The sequence below is a fragment of the Stegostoma tigrinum genome, chromosome 20 (assembly GCF_030684315.1).
Source record: "Stegostoma tigrinum isolate sSteTig4 chromosome 20, sSteTig4.hap1, whole genome shotgun sequence".
Taxonomy (NCBI): Eukaryota; Metazoa; Chordata; class Chondrichthyes; order Orectolobiformes; family Stegostomatidae; genus Stegostoma; species Stegostoma tigrinum.
In genome coordinates, this window is record NC_081373.1 from 2,551,773 (window position 1) to 2,574,080 (window position 22,308).

The 22,308-nt window shown below is 42.2% G+C and overlaps 1 protein-coding gene across 1 annotated transcript in view; it reads right to left on the bottom strand.

Moving 5' to 3' along the window:
* The window catches only part of smc3 (structural maintenance of chromosomes 3), a 98,384-nt gene that overhangs the window by 55,872 nt on the left and 20,204 nt on the right, over nt 1-22,308 (bottom strand). The window contains exons 3-9 of the mRNA XM_059652942.1: nt 16,155-16,193; nt 12,254-12,321; nt 9,192-9,263; nt 7,316-7,395; nt 4,741-4,819; nt 1,716-1,833; nt 315-490 (exon numbers count right to left, since the gene is read on the bottom strand). Coding sequence (XP_059508925.1) covers nt 315-490; nt 1,716-1,833; nt 4,741-4,819; nt 7,316-7,395; nt 9,192-9,263; nt 12,254-12,321; nt 16,155-16,193 — 632 coding nt within the window. The remainder of the gene's footprint in view (nt 1-314; nt 491-1,715; nt 1,834-4,740; nt 4,820-7,315; nt 7,396-9,191; nt 9,264-12,253; nt 12,322-16,154; nt 16,194-22,308) is intronic.

A 22,308-nucleotide genomic window follows, 5' to 3' on the forward strand; every position in this document is an offset into this window, starting at 1 on the left:
GCTTCAGTCAATAATGTCAGAGAAGCCAAAACAACATAAAGCCACTGGAAAAAAAGGAATCTCTCTCGGAAAGGCATAACTCTTAAGGTTTTGGAGTAAATTTGTAGCTCAGGTTGTGGGTGTTGAAACAAAACGTCTGCGAAAGAAACCAGCTCAGCGAGCCAACCAACCTCTAGACATAACTGTGGATTCCCCATAAGATTATCCAACCAAAGAATTCTGCAAAGTAACTTATGCTCCTCAGCACATGTGAATAAGGGACAATATAGCCCCAAGTGGAAGTACAGAAACTTAAAATCACACTTTGTTCTCACCTCATCAAGTTTGGCACGAGTTTCATTCAGTTCCTGATTATAGATCGTATACTCAAGTGCTCTTCTCATCTTATCCCATTTCTGATACTGTGCCAATTCTTCCTTCTCATCTTCCAGAGTATGTAGACGTTCCTCAATGTATTTCAACAATTCGTTAATCTTTTCCCTCTTTCCCTCTGCAAAATACACAGAAAATGGCATTAGATAAACAAGATATTTATAAAGTAATGCGAAACACTGGATCTAAAATTCATGATCAAGACGATGAAAATCCTCGACCTCCTTCCTGCCTGCACTGTGGGTGTACTTACGCACCATGGATTACAACAGGCAAAGGCATGTCACCATCACCTTCTCAAGGACAATTAGGATGGACAATAAACACTGGCTAAGCCAACAGAACCCACATTCCTTGAACGTAAAGAAACATCAGTATTGCCTTTTGGGGTCCACATCAGCTGTGGTCACTGTTGTCAGACATAATGCAAACTTTTCTTGAAGACAACATGCCACTAAGATAGATAACAGCTCATGTTGCTCAAGGCAAGTACTGGCATGGATAGAGGACTGGCTGACTGGCACAAGGCAGTGAATGGGGATTAAAACGATAATTTTCAGGATAGCATCTTGTGATACTATCGGCTTTTATCTTAATTAGCAGTCTTTTGTGTGACACGTTTACGAAAGTAGTCTTCAGGAAATCCAAACAGATCACGTCTACTCGGTCTCCTTTGTCTAACTTGCTGGTTACCCCACCCAAAACAGACTTGTCAGGCATGACCACCCCTTGGCGAAGCTGTGCTGATCCAGCCCTATTTCACTGTGCACTTCCCTGTACTCGACAATCTCATCCTTAATAATGGACTCCAAATCTTAATAATCAAGGTCAGGTTAACCAGCATATAATTTGCATCTTCTGCCTCCCTCCCTTCTCAAACAAGGGTGTTACATTATCCATTTTCCAGTCCTCTGAGACCCTCCCTGACTCCAGTCGTCCTAAAAGATCACCACCAATACCTCCACAACCACCTCAGTCATCTCGTTCAGAAACCTGAGGTATAGCCCATCCAGTGTGATTTATCCACCTTCAGAGCCTTTAGTTTCCCCAGCATCTTCTCCTTAGTGATGGCCACTACACTCACGTCTGCCCCCGCCTCATTTGAAGCTCACAGGAAATATTGCCTATCAAGTGCAGTAAAAGTCTTGTATGCGTCAATCAGATTGCCTCTCATTCTCCTAAACTCAAATGAGAACAGTCCCAACTCACACAACCTCTCTTTATAAGAAGGTGCTTCCATACTCAGAATCAACTTAGTGAACATTAATGCTTCCAACGCCACTATATCTTTCCTTAGATAAGGGACAAAACACTGAGGTGAAAGCAAGAGTCAGTATTCTTACCAGTTTCTTTCATTAAATTGATGCTTTCCTCTTTTCGCTCATCATAAACTCTGGTACCAGCAACTTCTCGCAAAAGTTTCAGTCGCTGAGAGTCTGGCGCTGTTGCCATTTGATTAATCTAATTCAAATGTAATGCAGAAACCAAAGTTATTTCGATACATTGACTCAAAGACAGTCAAGAAATTAAAACACACACACCTGCACCATATGTAAAATCATAAACTCCTTGAAAACTAAAAATTACCGATGCCACATTATTCAAAACAAAAAATAAGTCCAAAGAAACCTCCAGGGTCCATTTTAAAATTAATATTTCAAAAAAGAGTTATAAAAACTGTTTATCCCAGTCCAAGATTTCAGAAATTTACTCATCTGAATTCTACATTGAGGATTAAAGCAGAGCACAGTATTGCAATCTAACCCATCCAGTAAATTGCAGCTTGTGGGTAACACATCACGGCAACAACAACCATGACACCATAAGGCACTATCAAACAGGTAACCAGGTTCGAATTTAATTCAAACTGGAAAGATGTCAAGATTGGGCTAGGGCAGTGAGGTAAGAAGGTTGCAATATGAGCAACTGGCATGGAGGGGATACGTAGCCAACATAAATCATCAAAGGTTATTTTCAAATTGATAAAAATCTCCGTCAAATGTTTTTCCATGGTATTCGTTTAAAGCCTAATCATATCCAATATCTTCTTTAAAACAGAACTAAATAACTTTACACAAGCACTTTCATTATACCGATCTTTTGGTTTTTATTTAGGAATTGCCAATACACAGATCATTCTTTCCTCAGGAAAATTCTGCAACAATTTGCGTGGAAATGAAATGATGCAGTATTTTCTATAGCTCTAAAGGGAATGATTCATATTGATTTAATCATAGCGAACAAGACAAAGTAAATATGATTCATACAATGACAATGTCAGCACAAGATGCACCTTACAAAGGCAAGTGGAATAAATAATTGATGTGCAATGTACAACTGAAGCAGGTACAGATAGCTATCCTAGAATTACAGATAAACAAAATTAATCTCCTTTCCAACCAAACCTTCAGTTCATTGCATAAGTAATGAGCAAAGTTTTTGCATAAGATTTCCCCCAAAATAGTCAATTTTACACCTGTAAGGGACACTCATGGCTACAGAAGGGTAAGCTGGATAATGGAGCTGCAAGTACAAAGTCTCACTGAAAAACTAAACAGCTAGAGAGCGCCTCATGACCCACAGGTTGTATCTACCCTGAAAGGGAACCTAAAATAGATAACTGCCAATTAAAGAATAGACAGTCTTCTTTTAAAAAAACACTCACTGATAGGAACCAAATGTCTATATCTTAAAAATCAAGCCTATCAATTTTCAGTTTCCTTTCCAATGAATAAAAGCAGCACACTAGAATAACTGCCTGTGGAATTCACTGCCACGGAGCACATTGGAGGCCAGGACGTTAAATGTCTTCAAGGCAGAGATTGATAAATTCTTGATCTCACAAGGATACAAGGGCTACGGGGAGAGTGCAGGGAAGTGGAGTTGAAATGCCCATCAGCCATGATTAAATGGCAGAGTGGAATCGATGGGCCGAATGGCCTTATTTCCACTTCTATGTCTTATGGTCTTCTAATCCATTTACCAGTACCACACAGCAGTAGGCCAGCTGGGTCTCCTTTCTACCAGGTGCATTCCAGCAACTGATCAAGGATCCTTCAAAAACAACTTCCAATCTCACAATCTAGAAAGACAATTGCAGCAAATGCATGTAAACACCACTGCCTGCAAGTCCTCTTCAAAGCCACTTATCAGCCTGACTTGGAACTCTATGACCATTCCTTCATTGATAGTCAAAATCCCAATATTCCCTCCCATGTTCATGGTGCATTTACTCATCGTGGGCCACACTAGTTTAAGAAGTTGGCTCATCAACACTTTCAAGATCAATTAGAGGTGATCAATAAAAGCTTGTCTAGACTGGGACACCCACATTCCATGAATTTTGTTTTTAAATAGCTACTTTCTTCTTTGTTTGTTACCACCATTATTCAAAACTGTATCAACCAATTTCAATTTTCTCTCCATATCCATAATTTGAAAAATCCTGTAAGTACAAATCATTAAAGTATGGCAAATCAGCAAAACTCTATGCAGGTACACTTCTTTTCATCGAAGGATGCTGCTGGAGAATCACAGTGTTTCAATGGTGTGGCCGAGCATTTAGGCAAAGGGAAGTGATGGTCACTTGATCTTTCTTTTGAATCCACGGACTTTGTACTGAAGAATATATCTTATTATGGCTATTACTAAGATTTAAGATAAATTCCCTACCTTAAGGAACTGTGTAGGTGAGTGAAATAGATGTATGTAAATGTAAACTACGTAAGTACATGAGGATGATTGGAATAATGATAGGCTGTTTTGGGGTTAGATGAAAGGTACAAGGGAATTTGTGTGGAGCTTAAATACCAGCATGTGACAACTGGGCTGAATGGCGTGTTTCTGAATTGTAAATACTACGCAATACTAGGAGCATTTCATTGTGTTTTATTCACCCGTTGACAGCCCAAGAAAAAGCAACACGCAACAATCACTTGCAATCACCCTTTTAACCTTGGTGAGTTGCTATAATCTTTGCTGTATGAATCACAGTTACAGATGAATTTCTCAATTTTGTCTGTTTTTGTTAATGTGACTTATGCTCACCCTCGCATTATTGACAGCAAGCCATACAAAACTCAGATTGCTCACATGGTTCACAAATGGAGTCAAAATGTGTAGGTAGGTTGAGTCATCAAAATGAGCTAGAAAACAGGTTTATTTAACTGCTACAGTTCTCACTGACCAAACTTCATAAGCATCAAACCTATTAACAACCTCAGATCTCTATCTACTTCACCATTGTTATCTGAAAGCAATTCAAATTAACAGCAGGCTTTAAAATAAAAGCTTTAATGTAGAGCTGGAAATTCAATAGAATTTTATTTTATTTTAGGGAAAACCATATGCATTTCTAGATTCAATTACCTTTCCTTGCTTGACAATGTAGTAAGGGTTGCTTCTAGAAAACCCAGCACTTTCCAAAAGATTCATGACATCATTTTTCCTATTGAACAAAGACAGGATTGATATATCACAAACTATTTGAGAATCTACAGAAGGTATGCAAAAATACCTGGTCACTCAAAGGCACTGACTACTTATCCATACTTTAAATTGATTTTGATTTAGAAATTTATTAAATCCTTACACTTGTAAGAATATTTAGTTCTCAATGCAACAACTTTCAGCCTTTTAATTTTAAATTTCCTTTTATGGAACTCCTATATATACGCTATACTTCATTTTAAGTAAGCTTCTTGTTCCAGTGGGGAAGGACACAGGCAACACAGTATTATGCAAAGCACCTCCGCTCGGTTCGCACTAAACAACTGCACCTCCCAGTTGCAAACAATTTCAACTCCCCCTCCCATTCCTCAGATGACATGTCCATCCTGGTCCTCCTGCAGTGCCACAATGATGCCACCCGAAGGTTACTGGAACATCAACTCATATTCCGCTTGGGAACTCCACAGCCCAATGGCATCAATGTGGACTTCACAAGCTTCAAAATCTCCTCTCCACCTACCGCATCCCAAAACCAGCCCAGCTCATCCCTGCCTCCCTAAACTGTCCTTCCTCCCACCTATCCCCTCCTCCCACCTCAAGCCCCACTCCCATTTCCTACCTACTAACCTCATCCCGTCTGCTTGACCTGTCCGTCCTCCCCAGACTGACCTACCTCCTCCCTAACTCCCCACCTACATTCACCTTCACTGGCTCCATCCCCGCCTGTTTGACCTGTATGTCTCCTCTCTGCCTATCCTCTCCTCGATCCATCTTCTATCCGTCTCCCCCTCTCTCCCTATTTATTTCAGAACCCCCTTCCCCTCCCCCATTTCTGAACAAGGGTCTAGGCCCGAAACATCAAACTTTCCTGCTTCTCTGCTGCTGCTTGGCCTGCTGTTCATCCAGCTTCACATCGCATTATCTTACTTTCAAACACATTTCAGTTCTTAAGATAAGTTATACCAGACTCAAAATGTTAACCATTTCTCTTTCCGCAGATACTGCCAGACTTGCTGAAGTCTCACTTGCTCCCTGTGTTGACTCAATGCAACATGTCCAGTATCAGTCTCTGGCAACTTTCCTGTTAATCTTCTTGTGAAAATTTCCAACCCTTGGTACTTCTGTCACTAGCTTCACATTTTATAAGCAAGTTGTATTATTACATAATTAACATAAAATAATACTTCTCATGTATAACTTGTTAGGGCATAGCTAATTACAGAAGGAATCCATCATAACAATTCAGAATACAACTCAGATCAGATGGGCTGAGGAGTAGCAGATGGAGTTTAATTTGAAATGTGAGGTGTTGCATTTTGGAAAGGCAAATCAGGGCAGAACTTATACATTTAATGGTAAGATCCTGAGAAGTGTTGGTGAACAAGGAAACCTTGGAATGCAGGTTGATAGGATAATGAAGGCAGCATTTGGTATGCTTTCCGTTGCTAGCCTGTGCATTGAATATAGGAGTTGGGAGGTCATGTTGCGGCTGTACAGGATATTGGTTCGGCCACTTTTGGAGCATTGGTACAATTCTGGGGTCCCTCCTACAGGAATGATGTTGTGAAACAAGAAAGGATGCAGAAAAGATTTAGAAGGATGTTGCTAGGGTTGGACAGTTTGAGCCATAGGGAGAGACTGAATGCAGTGAGGCTATTTTCCCCAGCAAGCCGAAGGCTGAGGCGTAACCTAATTGAGGTTTAAAAAAATCAGAAGTGGCACAGACAAGGTAAACAGGCAAAGTCTTTTCCCTGGGAATTTGGGGGGGGGTGGTGTGTGTGCCGCAGAGAAGAGTTCAAAACCAGAGGACATGGGCTCAAAGTCAGAGGGGATTGATATAAAGGGACTTAAGGGGCAACTCTTTCATGCACAGGGTGGTGCACAAATGAATGAGCTGCCAGAGGAAGTGGCGGAGGTCGGTACGATTACAACATTTAAAAGGCATCTTGAGCTCTTAAGTTGCAAGGTTATCAACAAGTCTACCATTCTGGATTCACACTCAACATTCCCATTCAAGGAAGTATACTTGACTGACTATAAACTGTCAACCTTTAGCTTCGTGGAAGGGGTACTGTTGGACTGCCTCTTGAACACCAAAAACAACCGAGTGGAAATGTTAGGTTATTTTACATGGCAGTTGAGAGTCAACCATATTGGAGTGCAGCTGGTGTTACATACAGGACACACAGAATAACACAGTACATCTCCTACTCTAAAGGACAGAATCAGCTGATTAGTTTCTCCCTCAATAATCTGACTGCTTCATGGTCACCTTTAATGAGAACAGCTTACTTAAAACTGAAATTGAAGCATAAAATTTCCATGATGAGATTTAAACTCAAATTCTCTGGTTATAGATCAAACCCCTGAATTACCAATCAAGTAATATAACAGTAGAATCATACCCTATATCTATTGTGCAGGTAACAGTAGAATTTTGTGAAATGGCAAAAACAAATAAAGCATGCAAGCAAAAATAAATTAACTAACTTACGTCACCATTTTCTTGTCTAAAAAATACTGATCCTTCTTTGCCCCAATGACACGACGGAGAGAAACCTCTTCTTTGTCAATCTGTGGGAATAAAGTAAAAACTGTTATAATCCAAGCTTTTCAAACACAAAGTCAATAAACATAACAACTAGGTCTATAACTACCATTTTTACCCCTTCCTTGTGCATGAAATGAATATCACCATTAAATCACTACAGCTAATGTGTAAATAAAGCCTGAGTAGTGTTCGGAAGAGTTCCATATGTTTGGCACAGCGATAGTGAAAGATCAGCAATACAGGTCCAAGATATATGGCTTGGAGAGAAACTTGCAGGTTCTGGTATTCCTTTGTACCTGCTGCCTTCTCTTAAGTGATCAACGTTTTGAGTGTGAAAGATGCTATCAAAGTAAGTTTGGGGAGTTGCTGCAGAGTTCTTGTAGACTATTCTCATTGCTGCCACTGTCGCTAATGATGGATACAGTCAATACTTCAGGTAGTGGATTAATGGTTTTATCCTAATGATATCGAGGCTCTTGAGTACTGTTTGAGTTACACTCATCCGGGCAGGTGAACGTTATTCCATCACACTCCTAAATTCTGCCTTGTAGATGGTTGATAGTATACAGGGTTTGGAGTGCCCGGTTCAACTTTTCTGCAGCACTTTTGATACAGCTAAATAGCTTGTTAGGTCATTTCAGAAGGCAGTTAAGAGTCAGTCATAAACCTCCAGTTAATACAATTTTCTATTAACTCCAGGGGCTCCCTGTTTTCTGACAATCTAAGAGTAGGTCTCTGTTACAGGTGCAAAAACAGAGTTGCTGGAAAAGCTCAGCAGGTCTGGCAATATCTGTGAAGGAAAAAACAATTAACATTTCGGGTCTGGTGACCATTCCTCAGAACTCTGTTATAGGAGAACTGTCCGATTTAGTTATTCTTTTCAATCCCTTAAGAAAAATAACACCCTCATATGCCACTATTCTGAGATCCAATAAATGTATGTGTACAGGATACATATTCAATTTACACACACAAACATATGTATAGAATAATCGGACATCATGCATCACAAAAGGAAGAAGCTTGTTCAAGCTTGGGTTGCAATTCTTAAGGACGTGGAGGAGCACACAGATCTTGTTGTATGTGTGCATAGATCACTGAGGTGGCAGGACAGGTGGAAAGAGCCGTCTGCCTTATTAAAATGGTTATAGAGTACAAGAGCTAGATGATGCTGAATATACGTAAGACACTTGTTAGAGGTGAGCTGGAAAGGCATACAGTTCTGGGCTCCGCTCTAAGCAGGATGTGAACCCTTTGGAGGGAGTTTTTTTTTGCGGAGGAGATTCACAAAAATGAGAAACTTTAGTGGAGGTTAGATTGGAGGGGTTTGGAGAAGGCTAACAGGAGATCTGATAGAAGTTTTCAAAATCACGAGAGGTGTGAATAGGTCAGATAGTGGGAAAATGTTCCTGCTCATGAAACAATTGAGAATGAGAGGGCACAGATTTGAAGTGGTTTACAAAAATAGCAAATGTGATGTGAGTGGAAACTTTTACATACCAGGTGAGTCTGGAGTGTTCTACCTGGAAGTGTGGTCAAAGAGGGTTCAAATGGAATATTCAAGATCGCACTACATGATGGATTCTTCTCAAATAATTGTTAAGGATACAGGAAAAAGGCAGGAAAGTCAAAGTTGACTGTAACGGAATTATGTACACTTGTCAAGCACAGTACATTCACATGCTTTCAGACTAACAAACTCCAGTTTTCAGATCATGGCTCTTTCTTGATTGAAGCAAGGTTACATCATCAGGCAAAACACACAATGAAAATTAATGTAAACTAATTATTCCTTTAACTCAACGGTTACAATACTTACAGGTAACCTATTGTCTGAATTGTCAAATATAATTTCAACAAATGCAGAAATGACACGAGGTCCAGTTCCTTCCTAGAAATAGACAAAATTTAAAGTTAACAATGCCTAGAAGTTGAAGCTAAAATATCATTTTGAAACAGCCAGGTCCACAAGAAAAGAGTTCAAATGATATATACAGCTTGCATTTATATAGCACTTTCAACATTTGAAAAACTGCACCTCACAGGGTTATCAAAAAATTGAGAAGAAGCCATATAAGAAAGTATTAAGGTAGAAAAGCAGAAGTATGGTCAAAGAATTAGGTTTTAAGGAGTGTTTTAAAGGAAGACACAAAAAGGCATTACAGCAGTCAAGTTCCCAGGTCCGGATGTGATCTATCCCACGTTACTGAGAAAATCGAGAGGAAATAACTGGGGCCTTAACAGATATCTTTGCAGCATCCTTGAGCATGGGTGAGGTCCCGGACGACTGAAGAATTGCTAAAGTTGTCCCCTTGTTTAAGAAGGGTAGCAAGAATAATCCAAGTAATTTTAGACCGGTGAGCCTGACATCAGTGGTGGGGAAGCTGTTAGAGAAGATACTGAGGGATAGGATCTATTTACATTTGGAAGAAAATGGGCTTATTAGTGATAGGCAGCATGGTTTTGTGCAGGCAAGGTAATGTTTTACCAACTTGATAGAATTCTTTGAGGAAGTGACAAAGTTGATAGACAAGGGAAGGGCTGTAGATAAGGTTCCCCATGGTAGGCTGATGGAGAAAGTGAAGTCGCATTGCGTCCAGGGTGTACTAGCCAGATGGATAGAGAACTGGCTGGGCAACAGGAGACAGAGATTTATAGTGGAACAGACTTTCTCAAAATGGAGAACTGTGGCCAGTGGTGTTCCACAGGGATCCATGTTGGGACCACTATTGTTTGTGATATACATAAATGATCTGGAGGAAGGTACAGACGGTCTGATTAGCAAATTTGCAGATGACACGAAGATTGGTGGAGTAGCAGACAATGAAGGGGACTGTCAGAGAATGAAGCAGAATATAGATAGATTGGAGAGTTTGGCGGAGAAATGGCAGATGCAAGGTGATGCATTTTGGAAGATCCAATTCAAGAGTAAACTATGTGGTAAATGGAAAAGCCCTGGGGAAAATTGATGCACAGAGAGATCTGGATGTTCAGGTCCATTGTACCCTGAAGGTGGCAACACAGGTCAACAGAGTAGTCAAGAAGCAAATGGTATGCTTTCATTCATCAGACGAAGTACTGAGTACAAGAGTTGGCAGGTCATGTTACAGCTGTATAGAACTTTGGTTCGACCACATTTCCAACACCATACAGTTCCGGTTGCCACATTATCCAAAGGATGTGGGTGCTTTGGAGAGGGTGCAGAGGAGATTCACCATGATGTTGCCTGGTATGGAGGGCGCTAGCTACGAAGAGAGGTTGAGTAGATTAGGATTACTTACATTAGAAAGCCGGAGGTTGCAGGGGGACCTGATTGAGATCTACAAAATCATGAGAGATATAGACAAGGTAGATAGCAAGAGCATTCTCTCTCCTCTCCTCTCCTCCCTCCTCCTCCACCCCCCCCCCTCCTCCACCCCCCCCCCCCCCCACCGCCAGAGTGGGGGACTCAATTGCTAGGGATCACGATTTAAAGGTGAGAAGGGACAAGTTTAAGGGAGATATGCGTGGCAAGTTCTTTACGCAGAGGGTGGTGGGTGCCTGGAACGCGTTGCCAGCGGACGTGGTAGAGGTGGGCACGATAGCATCATTTAAGATGTATCTGGACAGATACAAGAATGAGCAGAGGGATACAGATCCTTGGAAAACAGGTGACAGGTTTAGATAGGGGATCTGAACTGGCGCAGGCTTGGAGGGCTGAAGGACTGTTCCTGTGCTGCAATTTTCTTTGTTCTTTGAAGAAGACAGCAAAGTAGTGTAGTTTAGGGACAGAATTTTAGAGTTCAGGTCCAGGTAGGTGAAGGCACAGCCACTAATGAAGAAGCAAGAAAAAAAATTGGCACTTGTCAAGGTCCAGATTCTGTATACGTATCTCAAGTAAGTTCAGAGCTGGAGGAGATTAGCGATAGGGAGGGCAAGGTCATGGAAGGACCTGGAAACAAGGATGAGAACGTTAAAATCAAGACAATGCTCATTAGGAGCTAACTTAAGTCAGTAAGCACAGGTATGATAAATGAGTAGCATTTGATGCAAGTTGGTACTTGGGCAGCAGAGTTTTTTAAGGTTTTGAAGTTGATTTGTAGCTAGAGTTACGGATGTTGTGGTTGGTTGGCTTACTGAGCTGGTTCATTATATTTTTCCCGCAGATGTTTCATTACCCTGCTGGATTCAAGCCATGAGGGATGTGCATCAGTGCAGCCTCCAATGAAGCGCTGTTGTGTTTTCCCACCTGTTATTTGAATTCTGGAGTCCATTGAGCTGGATTACCTCCCTTCCGGTTTTCCTTAGCAATGGAGTGTATATGGGGTCAAGCTCTATCATTTTAAAACAGTTAACTACCCGTGCTTTCTTTTAGCTGCCCCTCACTGCAGTAGCAAATGTCACAAAACATTGTTCTTTTCTGGGAAAAGTTAAGCAATATAGCCCAACAGTTTTCCCCATAAGATTTCTCAACTGTTTGAAAGAACACTTTACAAGTTAAATCAGTTGAGCAAAAATCAGTGCAAAACAATTTGCTGGTGAAATTCAGCAACTCTAGCAGCATCTGTAGGAAGAAAGCAGAGTTAACTTTGAGTTCAGAGACTCATCAGAATTCTTCATTTGTTTCAGATCTCCAGCATCTGTAGTTCTTTGTTTTATTTTAGCAAATTGTTCCATGTACTTCTAACTTCTTTGGTGGTAAAAAATTCAGCCTAGGTATTATACTCTTGGGTAACTGGTGTCTTTGGTTCAACATAAACCATCAAGCATTCCACAATAATTCAGAAATGCTAAAAGATAACAAACACTGAAAGATCAATTTTTACAAAATAAAATAATGCAAGCTATAACACAAGACATTTGATTTCACTGACATTTTAATATTTCAGCAGGAGTACTTACATGTAGTAGAGCAAGTCTCTGCTCTGGGCGAAGGTGGCTGAACTCATCACTAAGCACAAACTGAATTGCTGCAAATGAAAGGAAAAATGGTCAGGACAAAATGGAAGGTAGGAGAAGAGACAGAAAAATGTTATGCAAAATTAATGCACTACTATTCAAAGAATGGCAAAGGAGCCGATTCATTACTATAGCACAACAGATTTCAAAAAGTTTCAGGCTGGCATCGAATATGCATCTGCAAATCAAATGTCATAACATCCTTCTCTACAAGACGTGCTACAGGATTAATCATACAAGTGAAATTAGATTTACTCCCTACCCCATTCCCCTCCCTATTTTCCACATATAAACCAACGTTTTCCCAGCCCCCATAGTTCAGAGAAAAGGTCACTGGACCCAAAACATTAAATCTGAATTTTTTTCTTCATAGATGCTGCCAGACCTGCTGAGCTGTTCCAGCAACTTCTGTTTTTGTTCCTGATTTACAGTATCCGCAGTTCTTTTGGTTTTTATTTATTGTTTAACTCACTGCCCCATCTCCTCTAGGTATGCCCACCTTGAAGAAATTTTGCTCTTCTCTGACAGGATTTCCATTCCCATCTTTCTTCATGTCCACCAACATTGATTTCACTGTCACTCCTGATATTTGACCAAGTATTTGCTAAAACTCATTTCTACAGCCTTAACACATTGCTCAGTGACTGCCTCCAGCTCAGACTCAAACCACATGATTCTAACTCAAGTTTCATCCCTCATGGTTTGAATCCTTGCAGGACCACAGATATTACCGTGGCGTTCAACGTTCCACAGACAGCTGATGTCACCACATCCTGAGATCCACACTCAGTGCCATGCAGCATCACTTGCACACTCTCAACCTTTCTCTCCAACTGTATCGCAACACACTGGCACAGGGCTGCAGCACTCGTAGTTCCACTTCATCTTGGTCACCTCAATTCCTCTGCACCCCACCCCACCCAACCTATCTCCCTCTGAACTAACTGCACTCCGTGACTTTGTTATTAAGCCTACTGATAAGTGTGGTGCTATTATGGTCTGGCGTACTGAAGTCGATATCGCAGAGGCTCAGCGCCAGCTTTCACATACCTTCTCTTATCTTGCCCCAGACCATGACCCCACCATGACACAATCAGGCCGTTGTATCAACCACTGTAACTGATATCATTTCATCTGGTGACCTCACCCACACTGTCTACAAGCTGACAGTCCACCAGCCCCACACAGCTTGCTTCTACTTCCTCCCAAAAATCCACAAATAGGACTGTCTGGGCAGACCCATTGTTTCAGCCTGCTCCTGCCCCACAGAACTCATCTCTTCCTACCTTGACTCAATCTAAACTCCCCGGTCCAATCCCTGCCCACGTATATCCATGATTCCCCTGATGTTTTATGCTGGTTTCAAAACTTCCAGTTTGCATGGTCCAGCTGCCTCCTCTTTACCATGGACATGCAATTCCTTTACACATTCATTCACATGGGCTCTGGTCATGCCTGACTCGTCATGGGGTACGTGGAACATTCCTTGTTCCAGTCCTGTTCTGGACCCCACTCACAACTCTTTCTCCAATATAATCAATGATATCATTGGTGCTGCTTCCCCCTCTCCTCTGGAATTGGAAAAGTTCATTAATTTCACTTCCAATTTCCAGCCTGCCTTCACTTTCACCTGGTCTATCTCTGACTCCTCCCTTCCGTTCCTCAACATCTGTTTCCATTTCTGGGGACAAACTGGCCACTAATATCCACTATTAACCAACTAACTGACTCCCACAGATACCTGGAGTATACATCCTCACATCCTGCTTCCTGTAAAGATTCTATCCCATTCTCTCAGTTCTTCAGTCACCATCACATATGTTCAGACGAGGCCAACTTCAATAAAGGGAGCCTCAAAATCATATATCTGCTTCTTCAACCGATGATTCCCCAGCACCGTTGTCAACAGGGCCCTCAACCAGGTCCGACCCATCTCCCGCTCTCACCCCTTCTCTTCCTTCCCACAACACCGATAGGGTTCGCCTTGTCCTAACCTGCCATCCCACCAGTCTCCACATCCAGAAGACCATCAGATGCCATTTCTGCCACCTCCAGAAAGATGCCACCACCAGACACATATTCCCCTCCCTTCCCCTTGTCAGCCTTCCACAGGGACCATTCCCTCCAGGATACCCTGGTCCACTCTTCCTTCACTCCCAACACCTTCCCAGTTACCACCTCCCTCACCAGTATCCAAGGGCCCAAACATACTTTCCAGGCGAAGCAACATTTCACCTGCACTTCCCAAAATCTAGTCTACTGCATTCACTGCTCACAATATGATCTCCTCTACACTGGAGGGGTGAAGTGCAGATTGGGTGACCATTTCACAAAACATCTACATTCTGCTCGCAAAAAAGACCATGAGCTTCCAGTTGCCTGCTACTTCAACACACCACCTCGGTTCCTTGGCCAACATCTCTGTCTTAAGCTTGCTGCAGTGTTCCAGTGAGGCTCAAAACAAGCTGGAAAAACAAGACCTCATTTCCTGCTTGGGGACCCTGCAGTCCTCTGGACTCAATATCCAATTCAATAATTTTATGGCCTAAATTCTCCCATGTCCTTGCCACCAAAATCAATACCAGGCCCTGTTATCACTTAGGAAGCTATTACACACGGATTGTCAGTCACTCTCAGTCCCCATTAACTGCTTTTCACCCTCCTAGCCAGAGTGTTATCTGCTCCTTTGCCTATCCAACTGCTTTTCTCTCTTTTTCAGGCTCTATCCTTTATCCTATCATTTACTCCCCATCCCCTGCATATAAACCCAAATTTTCCCAGCTACCATCAGTTCTGAGAAAGGGTCACCCAACCTAAAACGTTAACTTTTTTTTCCTTCACAGATGCTGCCAGACCTGCTGAGATTTTCCAATAACTTCTGTTTCTGTGAAATAACTCTGTGTGAAGCTGGATGAACACAGTGGGCCAAGCAGCATCAGAGGAGCAGGAAAGTTGACGTTTTGGGTCGGGACCCTTCTTCATTTTGTTCTTGATTTACACCATCTGCAGTTCTTTCGGTTTTTAGAAGTAAAATTAGAATGTTGAAAAGTCATATTTTGTAGCCACTCACTTGATTCTAAACAGAACGCTGAAAGTTTGTAATCCTAATCTCATTTTGTAAAGCCTAAAATTCACTCTCAAATTGCTGCAGCTTTTATTGTAAATAAATTATCTAAACTGGATCCAAGGATAGAAATATGGAATGTCTTCAATTCTGAAAGAAGTTCATAAAATTTAGCACTAACCAACTAGCCATCTACATGTTCTTCCATATAGCAATTTATAGTATTTGCCATTTGAAAAACTTTGGGACAGCCTGAAAAACAGAAGGCATCTTGTTTATCGCTTGTTTTAAACTCGAATTTCACTCTTTCACCTCTCCAGAAATCTCACTAGACTGAAGAAACAGCCAAGAGTTTCATTACAGACCCTAACTAATACCATTCTATAGCCTTCACACAAGCACATGCAAAAAAGCAACTACTACTTTTCTAAGGTTCTCTCTCTCAACTTCACTTTCAATGAGAATTTCCAAAGCAGTATGCTGTGATCGAACACAGCATGTATTCAGTTATGGCCCTAGTATATTCCATAGTTAGCATTCAAGAGTTCCGTCTTTAGTATATGACCAAGCATCTTCCTCTCAAGATTACTGTCAATAATACAAAATTCCAGTTAAATACAGTATTTTACATTTAATTAATATCACACATTTTCCAACTGTAGAGGAGTGAGTGCATTTTGAGGGTGTACAATTTCAATCTACTTGCTGCCATGAACGCCTCAATGATTTTGAAATTTTAAAATAAGTATCCTTGAAATTTAAAAAAAAGTCAGATCTTACCATAGAAAAAGTTACTTTTCCCAGATCCATTTCGGCCAACTGAAGAGAAAGAAATATGATTGGATGTTGTTAAAACTATTGCATTTCTCCATAATTTTCACTATTCAAAACCATCATCCCAAAAGCACAAGACCAGGCAAAATCTGAGCGAAAATAAAAATGAAAAACAAATAAACAAATTCCAGAACAAGGAAAAAATTTGAAATAATGCAATTACATTCTCCAGTTTACACACACAAGTGATAAGCTCTGCCAGTCTTCCACTATTTTTCTAAAGTCAGACAAAATAGTACTTAAACGCTACTCCACTGATTACATTCCAGAATAATGCTTTTGGCCTGTTAAGTGTTGTCAGTGAATTGTTCACAATTATTGCCATATATTGTATTTAAATAAAGTCAATTCAGATTTGTAAACAAAAACAAATGTTAATGACTCCAAATCTGCCTCAGAGTTATTCACTGAGTCATACAGAATGGAAACAGGTCCATCAGCCCAAACTGGTCCAGGCTGACCATGGCGCCCACTCAGCAAGTTCAAATTGCCCACATTTGGTCCATATCCTTCTAAACCGTTTCTAGCCAAATGCTGCTGTTTCGTCAATGAGCTTTCTTTCAACAAATGGTAGAAGTGGGAACATTCAGTGACATAATATTTATCATAATTCACTGCCTCTTGGATAATGAAGCAGTTTAGTTCACAATGTCACTCAACTGCCAGGCATTAACTATCTGTAAGAGAATCTATTCCCTCCAAATCAATGGCATTACCATCACACAACTATCCATCTTCAATATCCTGGGAGTTACCAGTGGCCAGAAACTGAGTTGGATTAGCCACATAAATACTTGTGAGGTGATTCATTTTGGAAGGACAAACTTGAAATCAGAATACAGGGTTAACGGAAAGATTCTTGGCAGTGTGGAGGAGCAAAGGAATGTTGGTGTCCATATCCACAGTTCCCTGAAAGCTGCCACCCAAGTGGATAGAGGAGTTGTTAAGAAGACGTATGGTGTGTTAGCTTTCATTAATGGAGGGGTTGAGTTCAAGAGCCGTGAAGTTATGTTCCAGCTATACAAAAACCTGGTTTGGCCACATCAGGAGTATTGTGTCTAGTTGTGGTCACCTCATTACAGGAAAGATGTGGCAGTGTTGGAAAAGGTGCAAAGAAGATTTACCAGGATGTTGCCTGGAATGGAGGGGAGGTCTTACGAGGAAAAGTTGAGCGCTAGGGTTCTTCTCTTTAGAACAACGAAGGATGAGAGGTGACTTGATAGAGGTGTACAAAATGATCAGAGGTATAGATAGAGTGGACAGCCAGAGACTTTTTCCTGGGTAGAGGTAGCTATTACAAGGGGCCATAGTTTTAAAGTGAGCGGAGGTAGAGAGGGAAGACGTCAGAGGTAGCTTCTTTACATGGAGAGGGATAGGGGCGTGGAATGCATTGCCGTAGAGGGTAGTGGAGTCGGCCTTATTAGGGGCATTTAAGTGGCTATTAGATAGGCATATGGATGACAGTATAATGTAGGGATGGAGGTTAGATAGACCTGAGGTCTAGGGTAAACGTTCAGCACAACATTGTGGGCCAAAGGGCCTGTACTTTGCTGTATTGTTCTATGTTCTACAGTAGCTACAAAAGCAGAGCAGAAGCTAGGGATCACACAGAGAATAACTCACTTCATGGCTCTCCAAAGCCTGTCTACCATCTACAACAGGCAAGCAAAAGAGACAGCCTGGAGTATCTACTAGGTGCATTGCGGAAATTCATCAAGGCTCTTTATGATAGCACCTTCCAAATCCATGACCACTACCTTCAAGAAGGACAAGGGCAGCAATACATGGGAATACCACCCCCATCATTTGCAAGTTCTTCTCCAAGCCACTCACCATCCTGACTTGCAATTATACAGCCATTCTTTGACACTAAGTCAAAGATCTCCTCAGGGACTGCAGTGGTCAGGAAAGCTGCTCACAACCACCTTCAAGAAAATAAGGGGTGGGCAATAAATGTTAGCCCAGCCAGGGAAGCTTGCATCCCGTAAGAGAACTTAAAAAAGCAATTTGATGGGCTTGCTTGAATGACTGCAGCTCCAATAAAACTCAAGAAATATGGCGGACAAAGAAGCCTGCTTGACTGGCACCAACTTCACAAATATCCACTCCGTCCAACACCAGAACATAGTAAATACATGCTGCAACTGGTGGACTGCAGAAATTCACCAATGTTGCCTGAACAGCACCTTCCAAACTCAACTCCACAGCACAAGAGCAGTGGATATCACCACCTCCAAGCCACACACCATCCTGACTTCGAAAGTTGCAGATGTTCCTTTACTGACACTAGGTCAAAATCCTGACACTCCCTCCTCATAACAGCACTGTGGCTATAACTTCATCAAGTTAGAAAGTTGGATCCAAAACTGATTTAGTGACAAGATAAAGACGGTAGTGGGAGAAGACTGTTTGTGTGACTGGAGCCCAGTGTGCAATGGCATACCACAGGGATCAGTGCTGGGTCTCTTACTGTTTATAATATTCATAAATGACATAGATGGGAATGTGGGGGGAGGGGGGAAACAATAAGCAATTCTGCAGGTGGCTCAAGGATTGACCAAGTGGTTGACAGTGAGAAGGAAGGTGTTTGGTTACAGGAGATATAAGTGCATTGGGCAGATCAGTGGCAGATGGAATTTAATCCTTCACAAAATACTTCGATGAACACTTGAAGTGCCATAAAATTACAGACTATGTGTCTAGTGAGAGAAACATGCAGGAGGGTGGGGCTAGTGTAGGTAGTAGGATAGTTTTGGCAGTATAGACCTGATAGGTTGCTGCTATACTGAGTGGCTTTATGAACCCGCAGAAGTTCAAGGAGACAGCTCACCACCATCTTCTCAAGAGCAATTAAGCATAAGGAATATACGTAAACTAGTCCAGCCAGCGAAGCTCACATCCCGAGTGATTTTGTTTTAGTGGTTTACTTGATGTAGAGTGGCAGCTCTGAAGCTGCAGCTTCTGCAAACACGTCCAGCAAAGTCTACCATCAGGAACAGATAAATACATGCTCTGACTGCATCATGCATCAATAGACATTGTGCGCTTTTTAAAAATTGTTTTAATGTTTTTAACTGAGGGGAAACTGCTCCCTCTAATATCAGATTTTTCTCAAAATTCCTACCCACAAATTAAAAAGCAAATATAATTTTCTAATCTTTTGCTCCATCTCTCACATCTCAGTTTTCTCAGTGCACTTGGTACTATTCATTAGCATGTGCTCAAATCAGTAAATCTCTCAGCTGCCACTCATTTATCAAATTGTAAGCATCATTAGGGACCCAAGTTCTCTCATTCCAAAGCAGGGAAGTTCTCAAGCTCAAGAGTAACTGCTACCACGAGTCAGAGTTTTCTTTAACAATATCTACTTCAGGCGGACTGAGAAATGCAATTACATTGTGCATCCACTGTACTAATTCACTCTCTAATTAGAAATCGAGGCTTGTGTTCTAATTTCATGAAGCATTTTTACATTCCTCATTCACACAAGTCACAGTTAAATCCTGTTCAGAACGAGGGAAAGCTCACTTCACCAACATGACAGGCTTATCACTCCTTCCCAAGGCTCGTAGATGGTGTAAATTTAGGTCCCACAATGATAGAACCACTAAAAACTGAAATTCAACACATAAACAAGTGACAGCACACTCTTAAAAAAGTTATGACGGTTTAATGCACGAAATGGAAAAAATATTTCATTTTACGCCATCAAGCAAAACAATAGGAGTCAGAAAAGTTTATATTCCAAGTTGAAAGGCTTGATAAGCATTAATATTTATGAAAAATGCTAGATGATTATCTAAACAATCCTTCCAAAGCAGTGGAGGTGCAGGAGTACAGGCTCATCCCCTAACTTTCATCAGGCACATATGGATATATATCATTGGTTAACATATAGAGAAACAGATCCTTTATTACACCACAGCAGTGTGCATTAACTGCAATGTCTCAGAAAACACAAACTTAAAACAATAACCACACAGCTTTATTCTGTAAAAATTTTAATCCCTTTACTTTAAATTAGCATCTTATTTTCCAGGATCATTACCTCTTAAATATTCAGCTTTCATGACACTTAAAGAGCTCAAGGCCTCAGTTTGGAAACAGGGCTCAAAGTCAAGTCCTTGTCACTCCAGCTTTAATTCCACACCTACTCTTTAGGCCCAAAACATAATTCTTTCCCTGTACCACTTTCTTCTTTTGGGAGAATAGTTGAACACGCAACCACTCTGTATCATCAACATCTTCACAAATAGAAATGAATTGAATAATCAGTAAACTTTCTTGTTAGCATACTTATTGAAGAAATTGTTGCTCTCTTTCAAGTATTATTATTGAATCTCCAGGACCAGAATAACCACAATAGTGACAGTGACAATGTCACTGGCCTCGTAGCCAAGAAGCCCACGATAATGTTTTGGGGCATTGCTAGTGTCCCTATCAGAGCCAGAAGGCTTGGGTTCAAGTACTACCCACTTCAGACCAGAAGACATAGGAGCAGAAATTAGGCCATTTAGCCCATCAAGTCTGCGCTGCCATTCAATAATGGCTGATAAGCTTCTCAACACCATTCTCCTGCTTTCTCCCCATAACCCTTGATCCCCTATCTACCTCTATCCTAACTGTATTCAATGCCCTGGTCTCCACAGCCTTCTGTGGCAGTGAATTCCATAGATTCACTGCTCTCTGGCTGAAGAAGTCTCTCCTTATCTCTGATCTAAAAAGGTCTTCCCTTTACTCTAAGGCTGTGTCCTCGGGTCCTGGTCTCGCCGACCAATGGAAACCTCTCCCAAGATCTGCTCTATCCAGGCCAGTCACTACTCTGAGTTTCAATTAGATCCCCATTCAGCTTTCTTAACTGAGAGCACAGACCCAGAGTCCTCAAACACTCCTCGTATGTTAAGCTTTCCACTCCTGGGACGATTATGAACATGCTCTGCACCCACTCCAGGGCCAGTACATCTTTAATGAGATATGGGGCCCAAAACTGTGCACAATACTCCAAAAGTGGCCTTGACCAGAGCCTTAGAAGTACATGAGGCTGAATTTCTCCCTGCGAGTCCTGAAACAGACACTCGCAGCCATGCGCTGGCGCCTCCAGGCACTGCAATCCAACCTGCCCCAGCTCAGAGCCTCCCTCTCCCAGACCTGCAAAGGACCCCTGCTGTTTTTTATCCTCTGCAGGATCCACAGACTGAATACCCAGTTTCACTCAGCTTTACTGGACACCAAAAATCGTAAGTACTACCAACTCACCGGCCCCTGCCTCCCACAAGAGGATTCCTGCGCCTCCCAAATCCCGAGTCTGTCCCTGCCCCTCCCCCACCATGCACCCGCCACCATTGACCATGACGACACGGACGGAGACCCCACCGATGACGACACATCCGCCTCCGCCGGCCACACCACTTCCGGAACCGCTGCTGCAGTCACCACCTCCACTTCCAGGTACAACACCTCACACACCACCCTCACCGCAGCCGCTGCCGCCCACCCCGATACTCCAACCGCCGACGGAACCCCGCCCACGGCCGACGACCTCATCGCTCCGCCCACGACGTCCACAGCCAGCAACCCCAGAGAAGACAGTCACACTGAACCCTGCCGCATCTTCACCATCCCCCCAGACCTCCCACTAACTGAGGACGAAAGGTCAGTCCTTAGTAAGGGGCTCACCTTTGTCCCCCTACAACCACACATCAACGAATACCAGTCACGATTGGACATAGAGCAGTTTTTCCGCCGTCTTCGCCTCCATGCCAACTTCTTCAACCGGGAGCCTAACCCTCCCTCCACTGACCCCTTCACCCGCTTCCAACACAAGTCCTCCTCCTGGACACCACCCCCAGGCCTCCTACCCTCCCTCGACCTCTTCATCTCCAACTGCCGTCGAGACATTAACCGCCTCAACCTCTCCACCCCTCTCACCCACTCCAACCTCTCCCCTGCAGAACGGGCAGCCCTCCGCTCCAACCCCAACCTCACCATCAAACCCGCAGATAAGGGTGGCGCAGTGGTAGTATGGCGCACTGACCTCTACATCGCCGAGGGCAGACGCCAACTCTCCGACACCACCTCCTACCGCCTCCTCGATCATGAC